Source organism: Haliaeetus leucocephalus, unplaced genomic scaffold, assembly GCF_000737465.1.
Source record: "Haliaeetus leucocephalus isolate CR32 unplaced genomic scaffold, Haliaeetus_leucocephalus-4.0 Scaffold598, whole genome shotgun sequence".
Lineage (NCBI taxonomy): Eukaryota > Metazoa > Chordata > Aves > Accipitriformes > Accipitridae > Haliaeetus > Haliaeetus leucocephalus.
In genome coordinates, this window is record NW_010973034.1 from 5383354 (window position 1) to 5402285 (window position 18932).

At 39.5% G+C, this 18932-nt stretch overlaps 1 protein-coding gene across 1 annotated transcript in view; it reads right to left on the minus strand.

Moving 5' to 3' along the window:
* Positions 1-14000: 14000 nt before the first annotated feature.
* The window catches only part of VCAN (versican), a 111335-nt gene continuing 106403 nt past the window's right edge, over positions 14001-18932 (minus strand). The window contains exons 13-15 of the mRNA XM_010578053.1: positions 16776-16920; positions 15441-15623; positions 14001-14965 (exon numbers count right to left, since the gene is read on the minus strand). Coding sequence (XP_010576355.1) covers positions 14835-14965; positions 15441-15623; positions 16776-16920 — 459 coding nt within the window. The 3' untranslated portion in view covers positions 14001-14834. The remainder of the gene's footprint in view (positions 14966-15440; positions 15624-16775; positions 16921-18932) is intronic.

An 18932-nucleotide genomic window follows, 5' to 3' on the forward strand; every position in this document is an offset into this window, starting at 1 on the left:
TGTCCTAGATATTGCTATTTGTATATTTTAGCAAAAGGGTGGCTATTTTTAGATTAGTTGGTATTTACCTTTGTTGATTACATATGATTAAAAAAAGATAACATAATAACCACAAAGTCAGTGGGCCCTAAGGATTAATTGTTAAATTACAAAGACTATCATACATATTACCTAAAAAGGTACATCTCTGACTCACATCAGATAGCTTTGACAAGCAAATGAACAGCAGCTTGCCACAAGCTTCTCAAAGTTTTATTTATTTTTATTTATTTACCTTAGCTTTATTGCTACTTGAACAGTGAAATAAATAAAGGAATGTGCCATGCCTCAGCACACGTAAAGAAAGCATAATCTAAGTGCAGCCAATTTATTGGAAGAATAATGAAGCTCTCTTCTTCTTAGGTTTCTCTATAAATATGCACATATATATATTAAGGGATAATTTTGTCATGAGTCAATCAGCCAAGCCCCTTCCAACAAAGCATGCCAGTGCTTTATTGTTTGGACTTGAGCATGCTCTCCTCTGCAGTCCTCCTAAACCCTTTGCTATTCTTGCCGGGTTTTTCATCTCTTGCCCCAGAAGCTGCAAGCCCTGCACCTGAGGTTTGTCTCTCTCGTGTAGCCACCTGCATTACATAAAATAACCAGCTCACCTGAGCTTTCCTCCCAGCTTCAAGGGCAACAGGTCAGTGCACCTATAAATCCCTCTCAGTTGACACAGTACAGAAACTTGTTTCTCCTCCTTTTCCCATAACTCACTTGCAAAAATCCTTAACCACAGCTGCCTTTTTATGCCTGAAGGGGAAAGGCTTTGTGTGTGCTCTCAGTATACTTAAGTTTGACAAAATGGTCTTTAAAAGATCCTCATGCTACTTCAGTAAAATGCAAAAGCAAGAAGGAAAAATAACCTGATGTTTCAGGATTGTTGTTTTACAAGGACAGACTGATTGCTGAGAGCTTTATTTGCTGCATAGCGTTTGTTGCTGTTAGTCTTCTCAGTGGAGAGAAGGCAAGTATTGCACACCCCTACTTCAAGGTTAAATCTGAAAATTGATCCTAATATGGTAAAAAAAATACCAGATTTCGCTTGAAGTAGCCAACACGCTAAGGGTGAAAAAAAACAAATAGCATTTTTGCAAAAAACACACTTTTTTAGACTCCTGTTAGTGTTTTCTGCTTTTATAAAGGATACATGCTGCCACCATGAAGACTCAAATTGTGGAGGGAAATAATATATTATTTTCCCTTTCAGTTTCAAGCAACTTTAACAGGCACCATAATGAAAAGTATATTAATAGGTACTGAAATTTCCCAAGTCAGTTCACCATAACATTAGGTATAAAACGTACATATTAGTTATCAGTGCAAACCTTTATGCCTCAGAGGGGACTTTTGAATGTGTCAGTGCCTGTCTATAACCTGAAGAGGTCTTTTTTTCAGTTTCCCATGCAGGCATAAGATTCAACTCTTATAATACCACAGGCCCTGCAATATTCAGGGTTTTTCTTGAAGTCCCCAATCATGCAACTATGCATACTTCATTAAAAAGTGAAAATGTTTAGCCTAGTAATTTCCAAGCAAAACCTAAAGAATATGAATCAATAGCATTCCAGCATTTCCAAAGTTAGAAATTAATTTTCTTGAGAAATCTTACAATGCCTGAAGACCTAAGGACTTTTCTGAGTGTTCAGTATTAGCAAGACTTTTCTTTGCTAAAAATACTAAGCTTGAAGAAGAAAAATGTAAAGTTGTCTTATCTCACAACTTTGTACTGGTAGATGGAGAAACTTTGGCACCATTATCATCATTTGTGTTAAAACAGAAGAGTCTGGCATAAAAGATGAAGGGACTGAACTACAACACCTTGCAATTCAAATAGAAGAGGTAGATGCATGCACTGTAACTCTAAAAATCTCAATATGAATGTAAAAACACATACATCCCTACTGCTCAACCTGATGGAAGATATTAATGATCACAACTCAAAACAGCTATGCTCTTGCAGGTATTACCAAAAAAGAAATCAAAAAAGGGAGATTTCATTGGACTTGCAAGGGGAGCTTTTGCCTTTTTCCTCAGACTGAGGTAAAATTTTTTTTGCAGACATCGCATGTAGGCAGTGTGTAACCTGTTGGTGCAATGGGTTGTGTGGTGGTAGAGACCAGTCTTTTAGTGCTTTGGAGGAGGTCAGGTCAGGAGAGGTCAGAGAGCTTCAGGAGTCAAGTCATTTGCATCTGATTAGGGTAAGAGCATCAACAGAGCAAGAAAAGGGGTTTAGAAAACATGACGAGGTTAAAGCACAAGGCTGAGGATATCATCTTAACCCCAGTGCCCAATGAACACATCAGCGATGCACGATGCAATGCCAAGGCCCAGGAGAAGGATATTGTCATAAAGGTAGAAAATTAAAGTCTGCACTGTTATTTTGGCCACAAAGGTGGCTTGGGAGACCCAAGCATTGGAGATTCAGAGAGGATTTGCAGATGTGGAGGAGATGCAGGATCTCTCTCCTTTTCCCAAAGCCCTCCGTAAGGTGGGGTCCAGAACCTGGGGAGGTTCCTTGTGTTACAGATTAAAGGGTTGATTAGCAACATGGGACGAGAATTGGGGAAAGACTGACCCACAGCAGCCAGGGGAGGAAGGGATTTTGAGATGTACCTGGTGCCTGTGGCAGCTGAAAGACGAGGATGGGTACCAGGAGCGTGCAAGACCACTTCTACAGAACGGAAGTAAGGCAAGTGCCGAAGTGAACAGATAGAGACTCATGTAGACAAAAGGGAGATCACTGTGGTCAGCTTATAACATACCAAACTATAGCCAAGTGCAGATAGCAGACAGTGGCCTGTAGATTTAGGGGATGCATTGTCCCCCCACACAAACCCAGATGCCAGCATCCCACAGCCACCCTGGAGGGAGTTTAGGAAGGCAGGCATTTATTGACAGTAACATCAGATTTTACATCCTTCTGTAGTATTTGAGACTGCTTGACTAAGCTTCCACTTCTGCTTTCAGGGGTGCATTTGTAGCTCCCACAAAATACAAGCCCTAAAAACTGAAATTGGACTGTGCTCACAGTAAACAGAGTCTCCTCATTATACATGTTCTGTCTGAATATTTGATATTGCAGGTGATAGATAGATAGTCATATTTTACAGCTCTCTTCTTTAACCCAGCCATTTTGAACTTGCTCCTGAACACACAATGAAGCAAAACATAAACATTTAATCATTTGTTTATCCAGTTATCTTTGGCTTTACATTCGTAAACATTGCCTCTGGGCATAATGTTAATCCTATTTCACAATAAGATACTTATTACATTAATAAATATTGGAGCAAAGCCTCAAATCCCAGGTGTACTGAACCATTTAGAATTGAAAATCAGTTTGCACAAGCCCAAATCTACTTGAAGAAAAGTATGAGGAGGTGCTCAAATCTCGTAAGATCAAGCTCTTCATGCTTATGCATTCCTTCATGATCCTCGGACACAGGTATTTCCATACAGCATCTTGAAGCAGGATGCTGCTATAAAAAAATATAGTTTGTTGGCATTGTTTGTACATTGTAGATGTGATTAGCAATTAGTACACTTATTTTTAAGTTATTGTATTTTTTCCTTCCTGACCCTGGTCCATGTCAGAAGATATTATATAAATCTGATGATGATATAAAACTGATATTGTAGCTACCCAAAGCAATCCTTTAAATAGCTGAATAGAAATATTAATTTTCACTGACCAAAAATGTACCCTGTAGATTTGCAAAGCATCTTAAGATTTGACCCATCCTTGATCAGTTCCCAGTAAAAAATATCTCTGAGCCACTAGCGAATCCATCAGCAACAAGAATATTTTTTAAGGTGATGAATTCTCCCTAATAGTATCAAATACCTCCTCTGTTCAGGCTGTTTTTCTCCTTCTGAGATTTTGGGGAAAAATACACAATTCTCTTTCCCTTTTCTTTTTTCCTGGCATTTCAGGTCTTTTCTCTCCACTTCTGAACTTTAAATAAGCAACTTTACTTTTAAATAAATAATACAAGGAAGAAAATAAAGTTCTTTCACCTCTTTCACCCGACTGATTGTATCTCAGGAATTAGGCAGCTATATGTCTGCTGCAGGAAGGGAGAGAGATACAGTCCTTTAAAATGCAAAGATTTCCATTCCGTTATTGTCATCCTGCTCGCTATTTCATCCAGAGATGTTTTGCCCTGGGGCATACCTATATGGGTTTAATTTTTGTGCATGTGTGAAGTTGAAGAAGTCATAAACTTTAATAAAATCCATGTAGTCCAATACTTCTTCTAGCTTATCTCATTCTTGGATGTGGAGAGGCTGATCTTGGAAGGAGACTTACTAACATCCACCAAAACTTATCCCCAGACAATGATTTTTTTTCATTATATTTCTCTAGTCTCTTGCTCTTCTTCCTTATCCAGTCATGCAATACATATATATATATATATATTTGCAATATTTGCACTAAAATTGATGCTTTCCCCCATTGTAAAGGGAAGGCTGAATGAAATGCCTCCTTCTGCTTGCATTTTGATGTACCATGTTAGCTTGCACCATCCGTCGTTACTTAATTTACATGGTGGGGGCAAACATTTTTCCCCATAACCTCCTGACAGCAATTGAGGGATCCCAGATGGCATTTTCAGCAGTGGGTGCAACTACCCCTGCTCATTTCAGAGTGAGAGATCCCAAGCAAATACAGCTTCTCACTTCAGGCAGGGGTGGTTCTGGAGCAGGTTGGTACTCATGGAAGGGCGCAAGCTGCCTCTCTGCCTGGCAGAGCTGTCTTGCCGCTGCCACCCCCCACGAAGGGTCATAAACCTCCTGCCACCTCTACTTGCCCACACCACAAAAAGTCAATACTAGGTTGGGGGGAAAAGGGATGTAGAGGTTTGCATTAAACCTTGGTTAAGTTGTGCTCCAAGGCTAATAAGTGTAGGAATAGCTTCCAAAGGTGACCCCAAAACTTTCACTAACTGGAAGTACCCACCCAGCAAGCTGTGCAGGTAGGTGAGACTCGAATTGTACTTGCCATAAAAGGGCTAAGAGTCATTATGAAACGGGAAATTTCAGATCCAAATTCAAGTCGGTAGCAGTGCTTTGCTTTGGGAAGATCCCTTTTTCCCCTCAGCAGTACAATAAAATCCCAGTTTACTCATACACATTCTGGCCCAAGTTTCAAATGGGTTTATTTACCTCCACAAATCCAGAGTACAATAAATCACAGCAAAGGATTCCTCCTTTGCCCTGCTTTCTATGATACTTCCAGCAATGATTTTGCATTAGTCCTTCAGCACATCTCTGTGCCTTTATGTTATCCATGAACTTCACATCACGGATGATTTTGAGTATCTGAGAACAAATACTGGACAACTCTGCTAATGACCTGATACTTACAAAACTACCTTCACACTTCTTCCTGGGAATCTTTGCTGAGTTCTCCTGCACTCAGCTTGCACAGAAACACACAAATGGTTGGGTGAATGCATGAAATACTGGGAAATAGCTGCTCAATTTTTTAGTTAACAATTACCTACACCTTATGTCACAAAAGTGGTCGTGGCACAACTGCCATCTGAAGAGTCTGTGGCTGGAGTAAGGTAATACAATTGATGAAAGGTGAACTTGATTTCTCCAGTTTTGAGAATGTAGCATCTCATTTACTCTTTATTAAACCTGTTCTTAAAACATGTGAGAGAACAATTTCACAAGAAAATTCACATTTTAATAAAGTAAGATTAAGACTACTAAATATTTTGTACTTTCTCCCTACTCCAGGAGAGGTACCTCTTCTTATGATACACAATACATAATTTCAAAAAAAAAAAATCTGTCAGAATTTATTAATTTATGAGACCTGGAGAGCTTTAATTAATGAAACACACTTCTTGGGCAGGATGAAGGAATAGCTGTTGATGTATGTTGAAATTTTTTTTTTTAAACACTTGACCATGGAGGGTCAGGTTGGGATATTACCATTGTCATATCTGTAGACACACAGGTCTCAAAAACATCTATTATAGAAAGTAAGGACATAGGAGCAGTTAAATGCTAAGACTATTGGTTACGTAGGTAGTGATACAGCAGAGATGAGAAAGGAAAAAAATTTGTACTACACAGAATCTACTTGTTTCCCTTTTGTGCTCTTTGCTTACCATCCGTGGAGCAAAAGTTGAAAATTTACAGCCAAAAAGGGTTATTTATGTGATGTGAGATCAGCTAGAGGCATTTATACTCTGGCTATCACACAGAATATATATGGGCCAAGATCCAAAGAGGTGTCTCTGCCATGAGGAGGTCACAGAAGACATCAAGATGCAGTCCTAGATTTCCAGGTACAGACAACACTGGACTCTTGTAAGAAGGTAAGATAAACAAAGAAAAATAAAACAATGTGTTAACTTTGGTAGATTATTATCATAGAGGTTGAGAGAATTATTTTGAATTTGCAATATTATTTCTTTGCACAGGAAGAGGAAGATCCATGAACTTCACAGAAGTGAAGCTTAGCAGCAGCAGAGGATGGTTTGGAGGAGATGATACAACCTTGAAGGAAAGTGGCTATGTCAAGCCATGAATGCAGCAGAGTAGCTGACTTTGCTATATATAGGGACAGTAGTTTTGATCTGCATGCACTTTTGAAAAGTGAGGATTTAACAGAAAGAAGACATGCTCCCCAAGAAATGAACTGAAACTGTCTTAGTAGCCTGACGGTTTGTTGGACCATGTGTATTAGCATTTGCCACAAATTTAACAGTGGTTACAATTGCATTACCTTGGCCATTTTATGATTGGGTTAGCCTAATAGGAATGTCCCAGCTCCTTCATATAGCCAAAACCACAAGTCACATCACATTGGGGAGGTTCAAGGTCTGATGCCTGCCAGCACAAGGTGACAGATCTCTTGGGCTCCTCAGCCGTTTCTCCATGGGATGGGGCTCATCCATGCAGAGGGTTTGCTCCTGCACTGGCTTGGTCACACCAGCCTCATTTATCCTGCTTTCTCCCTCTTATGGCATGCATCTGCCCTCCTTCTGCTCAAGGGACCTGGAGCGCATCTCAGCTGCTCCACAGCTGCAAACACAGCAGCCCCAGAGACATCCTTAGCAGCCTGGAGGAATCCCCATGGCCTTTGTAAGATCAAAGCTGTGCTTGGAGTCACCTGGGCCAGGGCAAGAGAAAAAGGGTTGGATTTATGTAATTGTATTCATCTCTCCTTTGGCAAATATTTTCTTCCTCTAAGATTAGCTCTGATGCTGTTAATGGTACCTTGGACTCACTATATTGAGTCAATTAAAATACACATATCTGATTTTTTACCCCTGAAAAATGAAGATTTACTGTATACAACTATAAAACCATGTCCTCAAAGGTAAAGGTAAACTCACTTCTCTATGTAATTACGTGTTAGCTAGTATCCAGTATAACATAAAGCTCAAAAGACTTTTGTAGACTAAACCACAAGTTTTTCCTTAACTTTCACATTTAGAATCATTTCTTCAGGAAGAATCTTCCGCTCAAGAGAGACAGTAAATGATGCTGGATTCCTAAGCTGTTATCTTTAGAAGTCATTTCTCTTCAGCAGTATGTTAATGTCACTTCAAGCAACTTGAAAAATCTCTGTGTCTACATTGCCTGTCATTTTAAACTCAAATGTTTGGCTTTACAACTACAAACAGCTGTTCCTAACAATTTTCAAGGACTGAAGAGTGACTGAAAGTGTAGCCCACTTGTGCAAACACAGGCTAAAAGGTCTGTCTTAAATAAAGTCCTGAAGGATTGAAGTAGCTTTTTAAAAAAACACCTGTAACCATGAAGTGCAAACAAAAACTACTACCAGACAAAGAACACACACATTTAGGCCAGTTTATCAAACACCACAGTAGCATATGTTTTATATTATATGTAGCTATTATACTGATGTGCACTTACTGGGGATATCACTGTCTGGTTGGTATAAATTCATTGGTATAAATTCAAATTCCTCCCTAACGCAAAGTTAACATGGATTGATTTTCCATTTTCAAATCAATAAGCATGTACTTTTCCTCCCATCATTCTTCCTGCATTTTTATCTCTGACATCACAATTCCCTTTCATAAGAATATTATTTTCTGATGATTTTCATCCTTCTTACTCTGCCTTTGAAAATGTCAGTCTGGAAAGCACGCCCACAGGGAGGGAGCCAGGCTGCTGGCATGGGAAGGACACAGGGCAGAAGGGATCAAAACATCACTTTTTCCAATCACGTCTTTTTCCGTAAAACGTCTTCCACTGGTCCCTGTCAGTGATGGCACAGTGCAGGCAGACAGACCTTTGCTCCAACACACTGCAGATCCTCTTACAGTGATACCTAACGGACATGATTTCTGCAAGACTCAGAGGGGTGTAACTGATTTGTTACCATGATCAATGACTCTCTGCTGGGTTTAGGATTCTCTTTATAGCCTGAAAGCATGAGAAAATCAGCATGACCTGTTCATCCTACTGGGAGGAAAACATATTTGTTTTCCCCAAAAGCAAAGGGGAATAGGTGCCCTGTACAATCAGCCATTTTCAGGCTGCAAATACCACACTGGCCACAGCATGGTTCGAAATACACCAAAGTCCATGGGTTTCGTTAGCAGAGCACCTGATCCCATTGAAATGCCCTTTTGGGAGACATGGGGTGTTAGCTCCGGCCTGGCACTTGCACCTCTCACTGCCTCAGGCTGCAGGTAATGCAGGTACGGCATCACCTGTGCAGCCACATGAAGCTGGGGGCTGCCTCCTCTCTCTACATGGAGGTCGAGATGGAAAGTGTACTGGGAGCAGTTACTGCCCTTGTTACCCTGCCATATACTGTCCTGGGTCAGGATTTGAGCATATCTGGAAGCTGGCATGATTTAAGATGAGCAAGCTGCAGTGGAAGAACAGGTACAGCTTTCATGATCAAAGGGATCCTTCCTTCAGCAGGCAAACAGCACCATCAGCAACATCTGCTGCTTTTTTCCCCTTTTCTAAGCTTATTAAAAATACATATACATTGACAAAGATGTGGTACATGGGTGACCCCAAGGTTTGTTTTAACCAGCCTGGGATCAGAGACCAGCCTGGGATCCTACTGCCTTTGGAATCAAAACTTCCATCACCTGCTTTTTTTATTTTTTCTCAACTGTGAAGGAACAGGGCCCTTAGTAAACATGGATTCATTGCCTGAGTCTGCTGCAGATCCTTGTATATAACCTCTGCCAAACCTCTGTGTTACTTTTTTCCCTACCACGTAGGAATATTATGTGTAATTATTACCCCAAACACTGTAGTGTAAGAAACACAGGACTAAAATTCCTGCCAGTCTCCTGCTACAGAAGAAAACCACATCATTTGTTCCCTTTCCTAAACTGATTACCTCCTGTCTTGAAGTAATAAGGACTTTTACTGTCATGGGACTTCTCACCACTACACAATGCAACTTTCTAGAGCTTAAAACCAGAAGCCATGTAATTGCTCCTTAAGACTGCTGCATCTGTGCAGGACCACCACCAGTGTTTGCCTTCTTTTTAGTTTCTCCATTGTTCTGACCATCCCAGAAGCAGACTGCTGGACCATTTCCAGCTTGAATTCATTTCTCCTGGCTATTGGCAGCTGGAAAACTGGAGGCATTTTGGTAGTATCATGAACCCATTCCCACCCTTGCAATAAATTCCTCACTAATACACCTCAAGGTCCCGTTTCGCTTTTTTATCTGCATTTACACAGTAACTTAGCCTCTAGTAACAGCTGATGGCTTCCCCACTTGAAAATATTTGCTGTGAAAACCAAAATTTGCCATCAAATTGCAGTTTACAGGTTCTTAAGTTTCCTTCCACATCTGCTGCTGGAGTGTTCAAATGATACACCTTTTTTTCTGGATGGTGTTTCTGTCCTTACAATGACTATACTTCTTGGCTTCACCATGCTAACAACTTTGCATGGCCTGTAAGCTTTTGTCTGTGCTTTGTCCAGACATAATTTGTATCCCTTTCATTTTCTGACAGGAAGAACAGTGTGCTTGTAGAGTCCTATGCACATCACTGCTTACAATCAATAATAAAAGTTGTATGTTTTCTCTGAAGAAGAATGCATTTGCCATTGTGCATTAACACAGTTGCACTTAACCCAGAGATTTTTCCAGTCATTTTTGGTATGCAACACCTTAAACATTTCCTGGTGAAGGAGCAATTTTCTACGTGGAGAGCTGAAGCCTACAGACAGCTTGAGTCACCTTCTACCTCTGGGGCACAGGATGGCATGTTGCAAGCCTTTTAACTGAGCAAAGAACATGACCACCCTTTTTCCCTACCATCTGGAATAAGAAATACCTCTGGTTCACACCAGGAGTGATTCATACTCCTCTGCCTACAAATGCCATTAAAGTTCACGGTTCTGCCTAGAAGCCCTAGGAGGCATCTTTGCAGCTGCTGCTCCTTCAGCAGCCCTACTCAGGCTGACGAGGAACCTTCTGGGTTGTTTTTTTTTTTTTAAGACACAACAGCAGCAAGGCTTCTTAGCAGACAAAAACATAACTCTTCCAAATGCAAAAATTGAGCATCTACAAATGTGGAAAAAAGAAAAAAACAAAACCCAAACTTCGTAGAAGCGCAGAGCTTCACTGAGGATTTAACTATACCCACAGGTCAGGCTCTTAGCAGGATCCAGGTTTTCAGACGTTACATAATAGCATTGACATTGGTCGCTGCTCCTCCTCCTCTTGCTTCACTTCCTCCTCAATCACCCCCGGCTGCTGTGCAGCTGAGCTTTTTACAGCTCAAACTTGCACCAGCTGTTGCAGTTTCAGTCTCCACGGCAAGGGAACGTCCCTGCTTGTGTGTGCTGGCTTCTGCGTGTGATCAGAGATAAGATGCTTCTTACAGAAATCAAGACTTTTTTCTTAAAAAAGTATTACAGACATAGACCTTAACCATACCCATAGGCCATAGGTTGAAGCTCAGACAACGTTCTTCCAACCACTGCCCTGGCAAAGCAACTTCTGACTGCAAAGCCCTCTTTGCAGGCTACCCTTCCCATTGGCAGCCCCTTGCCAGCCCATTTGTGTCTTGCTGGCCCACCTGGTGCACTTCCAGGGACTTGGGTTTTCTCCCACATGGTTCATCCATCCCAGTATCTGATGAGTCGCTACTCGCAGCGACATCTCAGGCAAGAGATCCCATAGAGACCAATGTCCCGCAAGGAGATCTGCCATCAGGGAGCTGTCTTTTCCTCCCCGGCTTCAAGAAGTTGTGCATCTTTCAGGGTGTAGCTGGACTACAGGAATGTTTCTGCTAACCAGCACCTTCTCTTGCTATTTGAGAAGCTCTACCGAAACAAGTGGCCTCGCTTATTTCTAGCCTGTGTGGTGTTAACCTCTGCAGGAGGTGAATCCCATGCTCCGAGGTTCATGCTAGAAAGTCAAATATTGTCAGTACCTGAAGGGACAGGAAGATGTTCAGAATAATAATAGCTACTCTACAGAGATTTTTATGGGCACACAAAATGCAATTAATTGCTCTCATGTAGCATTTTGAGCTCTGTGCACAAAGCTGCAGCCTGAGCCTTGGTTGAACCAGATACTCCATGTGCTGGTGGCAACCCAAGATGTTCAGTGCACATCTGAACTCCTTTAAGCTAATTACTTTAATCATCAGTGCCCCATCCTCTCTTAACCTTTCCACCTCCTAGTCTACAGCTGTTTCTGTATCCTTTTAAATGGCAGACGGTGTGTTAGTAGAGACAAAAAGTTTAATACTCATGCAAAAGGGGAAGATTACTACAGGAATACCACTCTGAAACTTGTCTTGCCTGTACTTGTAAAACACAATTTGAAGCGGACTCTTCTATTTCTGCAGCAGATACATGGTAACTTTGAAAAATAAGTTAAAAAGAATTCTGGTTTAACTTGAAAGGCAAGAAAGCAGAGCTAAGAAACAGTCACTCAGAAAATCTGTATTTGAATCTCTAGTTTTGTCTTCTATCCCTCTACTCCAATCCCAACATGCTTCCGCACACTGGAGTTCAGAGATGCTCCACATAAAGGCATCATGGCATGCATAGTAATGCCTTGCCTTCACAGCAGACCTAACTTTGTGATATGAGTAGGTGCATTTTGCAGGGGGTTGGTATTGGAACATTTGGGGTTTAGATCAGTAATAGAAAAAGTTTTCAGAGCTGAATATAGTTCCATTCTCTGTCTAAATAAACAAGCATGGGTAACAGGTTTTTTTGGTTTTTTTGTTTTTTTTTTAATAAGGAATGTTGTCAGTCCTATTTTATTATGCGTAATAGAAGGAGGTGAAAAAAATCAATATAAGCACTGTATCTAACCTATTTAAAACTACAATCACAATGTTATCTGAATGCCTTACAACATTGTTTAAATCCAACAAGTAGACAAGAAAACAACAAATCTATGCAGGGTTTTTTATACATATGGTGAGAAAGTTTGCAAAGTGTTAAAATATATTTTCTGTTCTGTATGTTTCTGGTACAAGGAAGTGATGTGTAGAATACTGTATATTTATGAACAGAGCCTTGACTTATACAAGCAATAATCAACTTCAAAACATACAATGTATATCTTAAAATATCCCCTAGAGCTGCTCATATAAAGTCAAATCCAGCACCTACTAAAGTTCAGCCAGCTGACTCTCTTTGACTCCAGTGGGCACTTGACTAAGCCCATGATAATTGTGAAGTACCTGACAGTCTAATTGTATTCATATGAAAAAAATCACATTGCATAGATTTAAACAGGAAGACATGCAATAACAAGACAAGTCACAGTATAGCAAAACCTTGTTTCTTTGGTGAAACAGAAGCAGATATAAAAGTTACAAAGATTTTAGACTTTCATTCACAAAAAACCAGACATTCACATTATACACTATACAAGATAATAATATAAATAGAGAAAAGTATTATGTGCATTGTTTGGGGGCGAGGGGTGGGGAATGAACCGGCCAACACTGTGACGCACTGCCACATTGAACGCATAAAGATTGGGTACACTTGATGGAGCAGTCACTGCAATTTTTTTAAGAGATGTTGTCTGGAGCTGTAATTACTGTTCCCAATGAGCTATGGCAAGGTCACTCCATGGGCAGCTCTGCCTAGTACAAACTCTTACATGTTGGCTGGGTTTCAATTCTTTTCCTTTCCCTTTCAACTTTTTTGCATCATATCCCCACACTAACACAAAGGCATAAACCTCCCATCTGTGTTTGTAATTGTAATGTTATTTTAAAAGGTATATCATAGGGAACTTACTGTTCTTTATTTTCACCTTTCGTTTTGTTTTGGTTTTTGTTTTTTGTCCTGTGCCCAAAGGTGTGCAAGGCACTTTGCAGAAATAACAGTCCTTTCTGTGGAGAGGTCGTTTCAAATGTTACCTTCTACATTTACTGTACACATCCAGGTCAGTCATCGAGCTGACCAGGGTAAGAAATCATAATAGAAAACTCCTACGTACACACTGCACCAACTACAACCTATAATCTCTTTGTGCACACACTTCTTTCTAGAAAGCCAAGATTCTGATTCTTCTGTAAGTCACACGGTTCTCACCCATCTAACCACAAACAAATGATCCTGTATAGCAGGAATTTTGTTCTCCAGGGAAATAGCAGTTGAACTGAAAGATGGTTCCAAAAGTGGAGCTCAGGGGCTAATACTGCACTGGCGAGCTCTTTTAATCTTCTTTGCATGGGTAAAATAACATCCAATAAATTAAATCAGTATGGCTTACTTCATTTATTTATGTACGCTTCACAGCTGCAGCATTCATACACAAACATTCATTACTTTATAAAAAGATTAAAAAATGGTTATATATACAAAATTATTTACTTTTTTGATTTTTGTTTGTTTTTTACAAAAAAAAATCCCCCAAACACCAGGTCTATCTCCATTTCAGAATGCAGAGACCTGTAATATAGACCTTGTGGTTAATGTCGTGAAAGTAATTTTTTTTCCTTTTTTTTCCTTTTCAAAAAAAGTGGCCCTGGTTGATAAAGTTAATGTATTAGCACTTGGATTTTTACAGGCCCTCCTTGTCATACACAACTCCTCCATGCAGTCCTTTCTCATGAATGGTGAAGCTGGAATGGAGAGCAGAAAAAAAGTTCCACATTGCAGTCCCTAGTTCATGCTTCATGCCACTTTTATGTGCTCTGTCTAAACTTTGCATCACATGGACACAAACTGTACCTTGGATAGAAATTGGCACAGTTGCCATTAAAAAAAAAAAAAAAAGTCATGTCACTTGTGTGTTTATCTTCACCTGATAAGAGCAAATTTCAGTCAGTGAAGTTATTTCAACCATTTCCAGCCTAGGTAAACAACATAGAAACAATGTCATAAATGACTGAAGACCTCTGAGGCCATTCTAACCATAAATATGCCTGAAATTAGTGTGACTTTTCATTTTATATACAGGATTTTAAAAACAACACACAATTAAACAACATTAAAATCATCTTATTTACATTTTCATTGGTGCTAAAATCGAGCTGTTTAAATATTGCAGAAGGCTGGTATATATCATAAAATGGTCCACACCGATGGCATATAGAAAACTAATAATCTTTATAGGCTGGAAATGGTTACCTTTTATCCCCATAAGCACTTCTCCTTTTTTTTTTTTTTTTTAATTTTCTGATAAACACCATATTTTTGCAAAATGCATTGTGAATACCGCAGTCCATAGTTTCAAAACAATTCGATAATACTCCCATAAGTGATAGAAAAGGCACAGAAAGTAATGACTTTGGCGGAAATGGTGGAAATCCCCATTCACCATTTAGCTCTCAGCGCCTTGAGTCCTGCCATGTCCTGATCCAGCGATGGTAGTGTTTTGATGAATTTAATGATGTTCCCTTTCCTGATGAAGAATGTTTATAGTAGTATTTCTTAGAGTAAGTCCTTTGGTATGTGGACGCTGCAATGAGAAGGAGGAAAAAGGGGAAATTAATTTAAAATTATTTAACTATGACTGGGCTGGCTATGCTTCACATTACAGTTCCATTTATTCTTGATTAATTAGAGGGTTAACAAATGAATAATTGGTACTATGACCACGTTACAGACAGGAGAAGCATCTCTTACACACACTTAGACCACAGTTGCAGAAAGAATTGTTAGTATTATTAGGAACCTGTTGATTTCAGGGGCTTTGTAAGAGCATTGTTTTTCACTTTAAAAGAATCTTAGTGGCTTCTGTAAAAACAGAAGAGGAACATTTTCATTAGTTTTGGAGGCCTGGTGTTTTTTCCTACAGCTAGAGTGAGCAATACTACTGTCATACTCTGTCATACCAGATTTGTACTTCTCTTAAACTACATGTTCATTACTTATTAATCTTAAATTAGTCTATTGCTTCTGATCCAGCACTGGTTTGCTTTCAAAGAACTCACGATTCATGCAAGTAATTTTAGGCATATCCCATCTTCCATTCCCTTGACACCGGATGGTTGGAATATGGCGCTGGATAAAACCATCTTTGCAGTGATATCTAATAAGGGAGTTGATCTCATAACGAGGTTTCATCTTCCCAAAGGTCTTTGCATTTTCCACAACAGGAGGCTGACCACAAGCAACTGAAAGGAAGAGAGAACATAACCCAAAACATCAGTTTGTAAATGCACTTCTGAATATGGTACTGACCTCTAAACCCTGGCTAAGGGAAGATGTCAAAGGACTTCAGTTAGACTCCCAAGAGGCATATCCAAATAAGGATGGGGAGATCAATCTTTTATGTAGTTCTCCAGTCTTGTAGACCAAATACAGTAATGATGAAAATTGGAAAACAGCAGACCGTACGGCTAGTATTGCCTTTGGGGTTTAAATTTCTGATGTAAATTTGAGCCAAAAAGGTTGGCATACTCACATAAAGAAGTGATTTTCACTGGAAAGCTGCAAAACCTGAAAATCAGTGAAGTTATTACAGGCATTTAAGAAAAAAGTCTCATTTTCAATACTTCTCATGTCTTCCTCAACAATAGACTATTTAAAATCACTTAAAACTGATGGATCCTTCAATGCCCAGAGAACATGTTAACAAAAAGTTGTAAATGGTAATCAGGAAACAATGGAGCACACACAAGATTTTGGCTGCTTCTTTCCTTTCCCAGTCTGAAGAGGCAGAGGCAATTCCTAAAGTATTTCTGTACAGCTCCTGGTAACAGTCAGGTTTCTAAGTATCAGCTTTAACAGTGTAGAAACCAAATGTGCTTTTCAGATTCCAGCAGTGCCATTAAACTAGATGGTTTTGGAAAAGAGGAAGACAAAGTTCAACATTACTTGACGGGTGAAGAGTAAGCTCAACTGAAAACGAAAAGCTAACCACATACCAATGGTCAGCTGCCTGCTCTGACTGCCTACCAGTATTCTGCTGCCCACATACTTCACGGTGATGCCATTGCAGGAAAGAAGAGTTGGCAATATTTTCATGGTATGCAAGTAAAGCAGGCCTGCCGGGTGCATGAATGCCTGTTTTGCTGAGATCTGTACCTAAGAAGAAATTTGCCTGGTTTTAACCAAGAGTTTCAACTGTGTGCACTTTTGCTCCTGACTCAAGAACAGATTAGCTAGAGACGTAATACATGGATACAGACGAAGGATGACTTTGTGAGGCTAACTCAATTGAGGGCTGACTGTATTGGTCACCAGAAATCAGCTAGAAGATGTCATTTTAACTTTATAAAACTGGAATTTAGAGCCTTATGCTATTGTTACTGGAAAGTTTGTACCTGTTCCTTTCTTGCAGGTATAGGTAAGGTGATAATTGCATGGTACATCATTCCACTGCCCATTCTCATGCCATATTATAACAACACAGTCTTCTCCAGCAGAAAAGAAGCTGTCTGGCTGATTTGGTCGCCAGTTCTCATATTGCTGCAGAAAAGAGGAGCAAAACCATTATTCCCAGTGCTGGAGTATATTTACATTCCATTTTACAGAAGAACACACAATATTAACTTCGGTGAAGAGCAATCTCAATTGTTTGATTCTAGCTGTTAAGCACAAACTAAACAAAGCTATATTTATAATATCCTCCCACTCTATTAACAGATTATATTAATGGGGAAAAAAAATCTGATCTAACTTCTCACTTACTGTAAACTGATCTCAGATGAACAAAACAAAGTGACACATTTCAGCATAAGCAAAATCTGATCCTAAGTGTGTTGAAACACACTCTTTCCTACATAGACAGACATGAAGTGGAATGCTAGGAAATGTAGTAAATAGCCTGTAACCCTTGTTAGTCCATGTCTACTAAATGGCAAATTACAGGCTACCTTCTCAGACTCAAATTATTTATTCTCTGACCTCATTTAATGAAGTCATTCAATGGTATGACGTGCAGAATTAGGTGTAAAATAAGTAAAGGTGTCAAAATGTGCCCCCAGAGCATTGCAGATTGATATTTCCATTAAAAAGGCCTAGGTGGCAGTCTGAGCATATACAGCAGCCTTTCAGCTTTAGAAATGATGATCCAAATTCTGCCCTCTGCAGAAAAACTAACTTCAGATATCTGTGAATGTATATGAATAAAACCAGGAACTAGTACACTAGTTTTACAAGTAGAAATCTGATTGTTGGTATGTGACACACACAGAAAAAAGAACATTCAAAAAGCTGAAAAATATCTTTAGCATAAAAAATAAAAAATAGTTTCTTAGCCCTGCACCTAGGACATACATCTGGCATATCGATTTGGGCAGGCTCTGTCCTTTGGGATCCAAGCTGGCTCCATGTAGGTCTGCAGTTATTTAGCTCTACATCTCTGCAGCTTTCAACTCTACATCTACCTAAAGATATGTCCCTACCAGGAGCTGCAGATGCTGGCTGCTGGCAGGCTCACACAGCTCCATGCACGGGCTAAACCTGCATTTATTCCACTGTAGAATGGACTCTTTCTAGCATGGCTAAGCTCATCATTGCACAATGTCATTTTGGGATGAAAATTAGGGAGGATTCAGTCTGTTTCTCAATCAATAAGCAAGTAAAATAGAAACAAAGGGAGTGTCACACCAATTGAAAACCTGTGCAGTAGTCCTTGGTAGGGGACATACAGCCTACTGTCCTTGCAATCAGCAGAGTTGGGGTAATCTTTATCCCACTTCTTGTTTTATCTTGGTCCAAAATGAAGCACAGTAAATTGAGATTTGCATAATGTTATGTAAAGAAAAGCAAGAGAAGGTTTGGGAGACTATTCTTAGCGATTTTCTTTGGGATTTCTGTTGTGTCACTCCAAGAAGAATTTAATGAAGGATAAAAATAGATATCTGAAAGAACTGGAATTCACATAAATGCCAGACATTAAACAGGCAGCTAGCCCCTTGTATGGTCAAAATGACACAGTTTCTACAGTGCTTATATTTTCCTCAGTGCTTACATCTTTCTGTCTAGAGTTGGCCCATATAAATGTCATGAAAGTTTAGCTTTCTATTTTCTTAACTTTATGAAATAACCGCTATTCACTGCCTGGGTGAACACATTTTAGAAATAAAGTTAATATATCCCACACAAGTAGTATTTACCTTACAATGAATCAAACTATGAAAAAACTGAGTTAAATACTTAACGTTTTCCAACCATGTGTCATCTTAACCATCACAGGTTTTAATTATCCAAGCAATTTAACAATCATGGTCTAAATAAATTCGTTCTGCACTGAATTTATTACCTCTAATAAAACATCCCCCTTTTTATGTGGAACTAACTTAATTCCATTTCTACCTTTCAGTGTTTAATAGTCCTAAACTACAATACACACTAACTCATTTACTCAAGTCCAGAATTCAGCATTTCACATTAGCTTATAAATCAAAGTATGAGTTTTGCAAGCACAGTAGCCAAATACCATACATATGAGTCAAATGGGATCTGGGGGGGGGGGG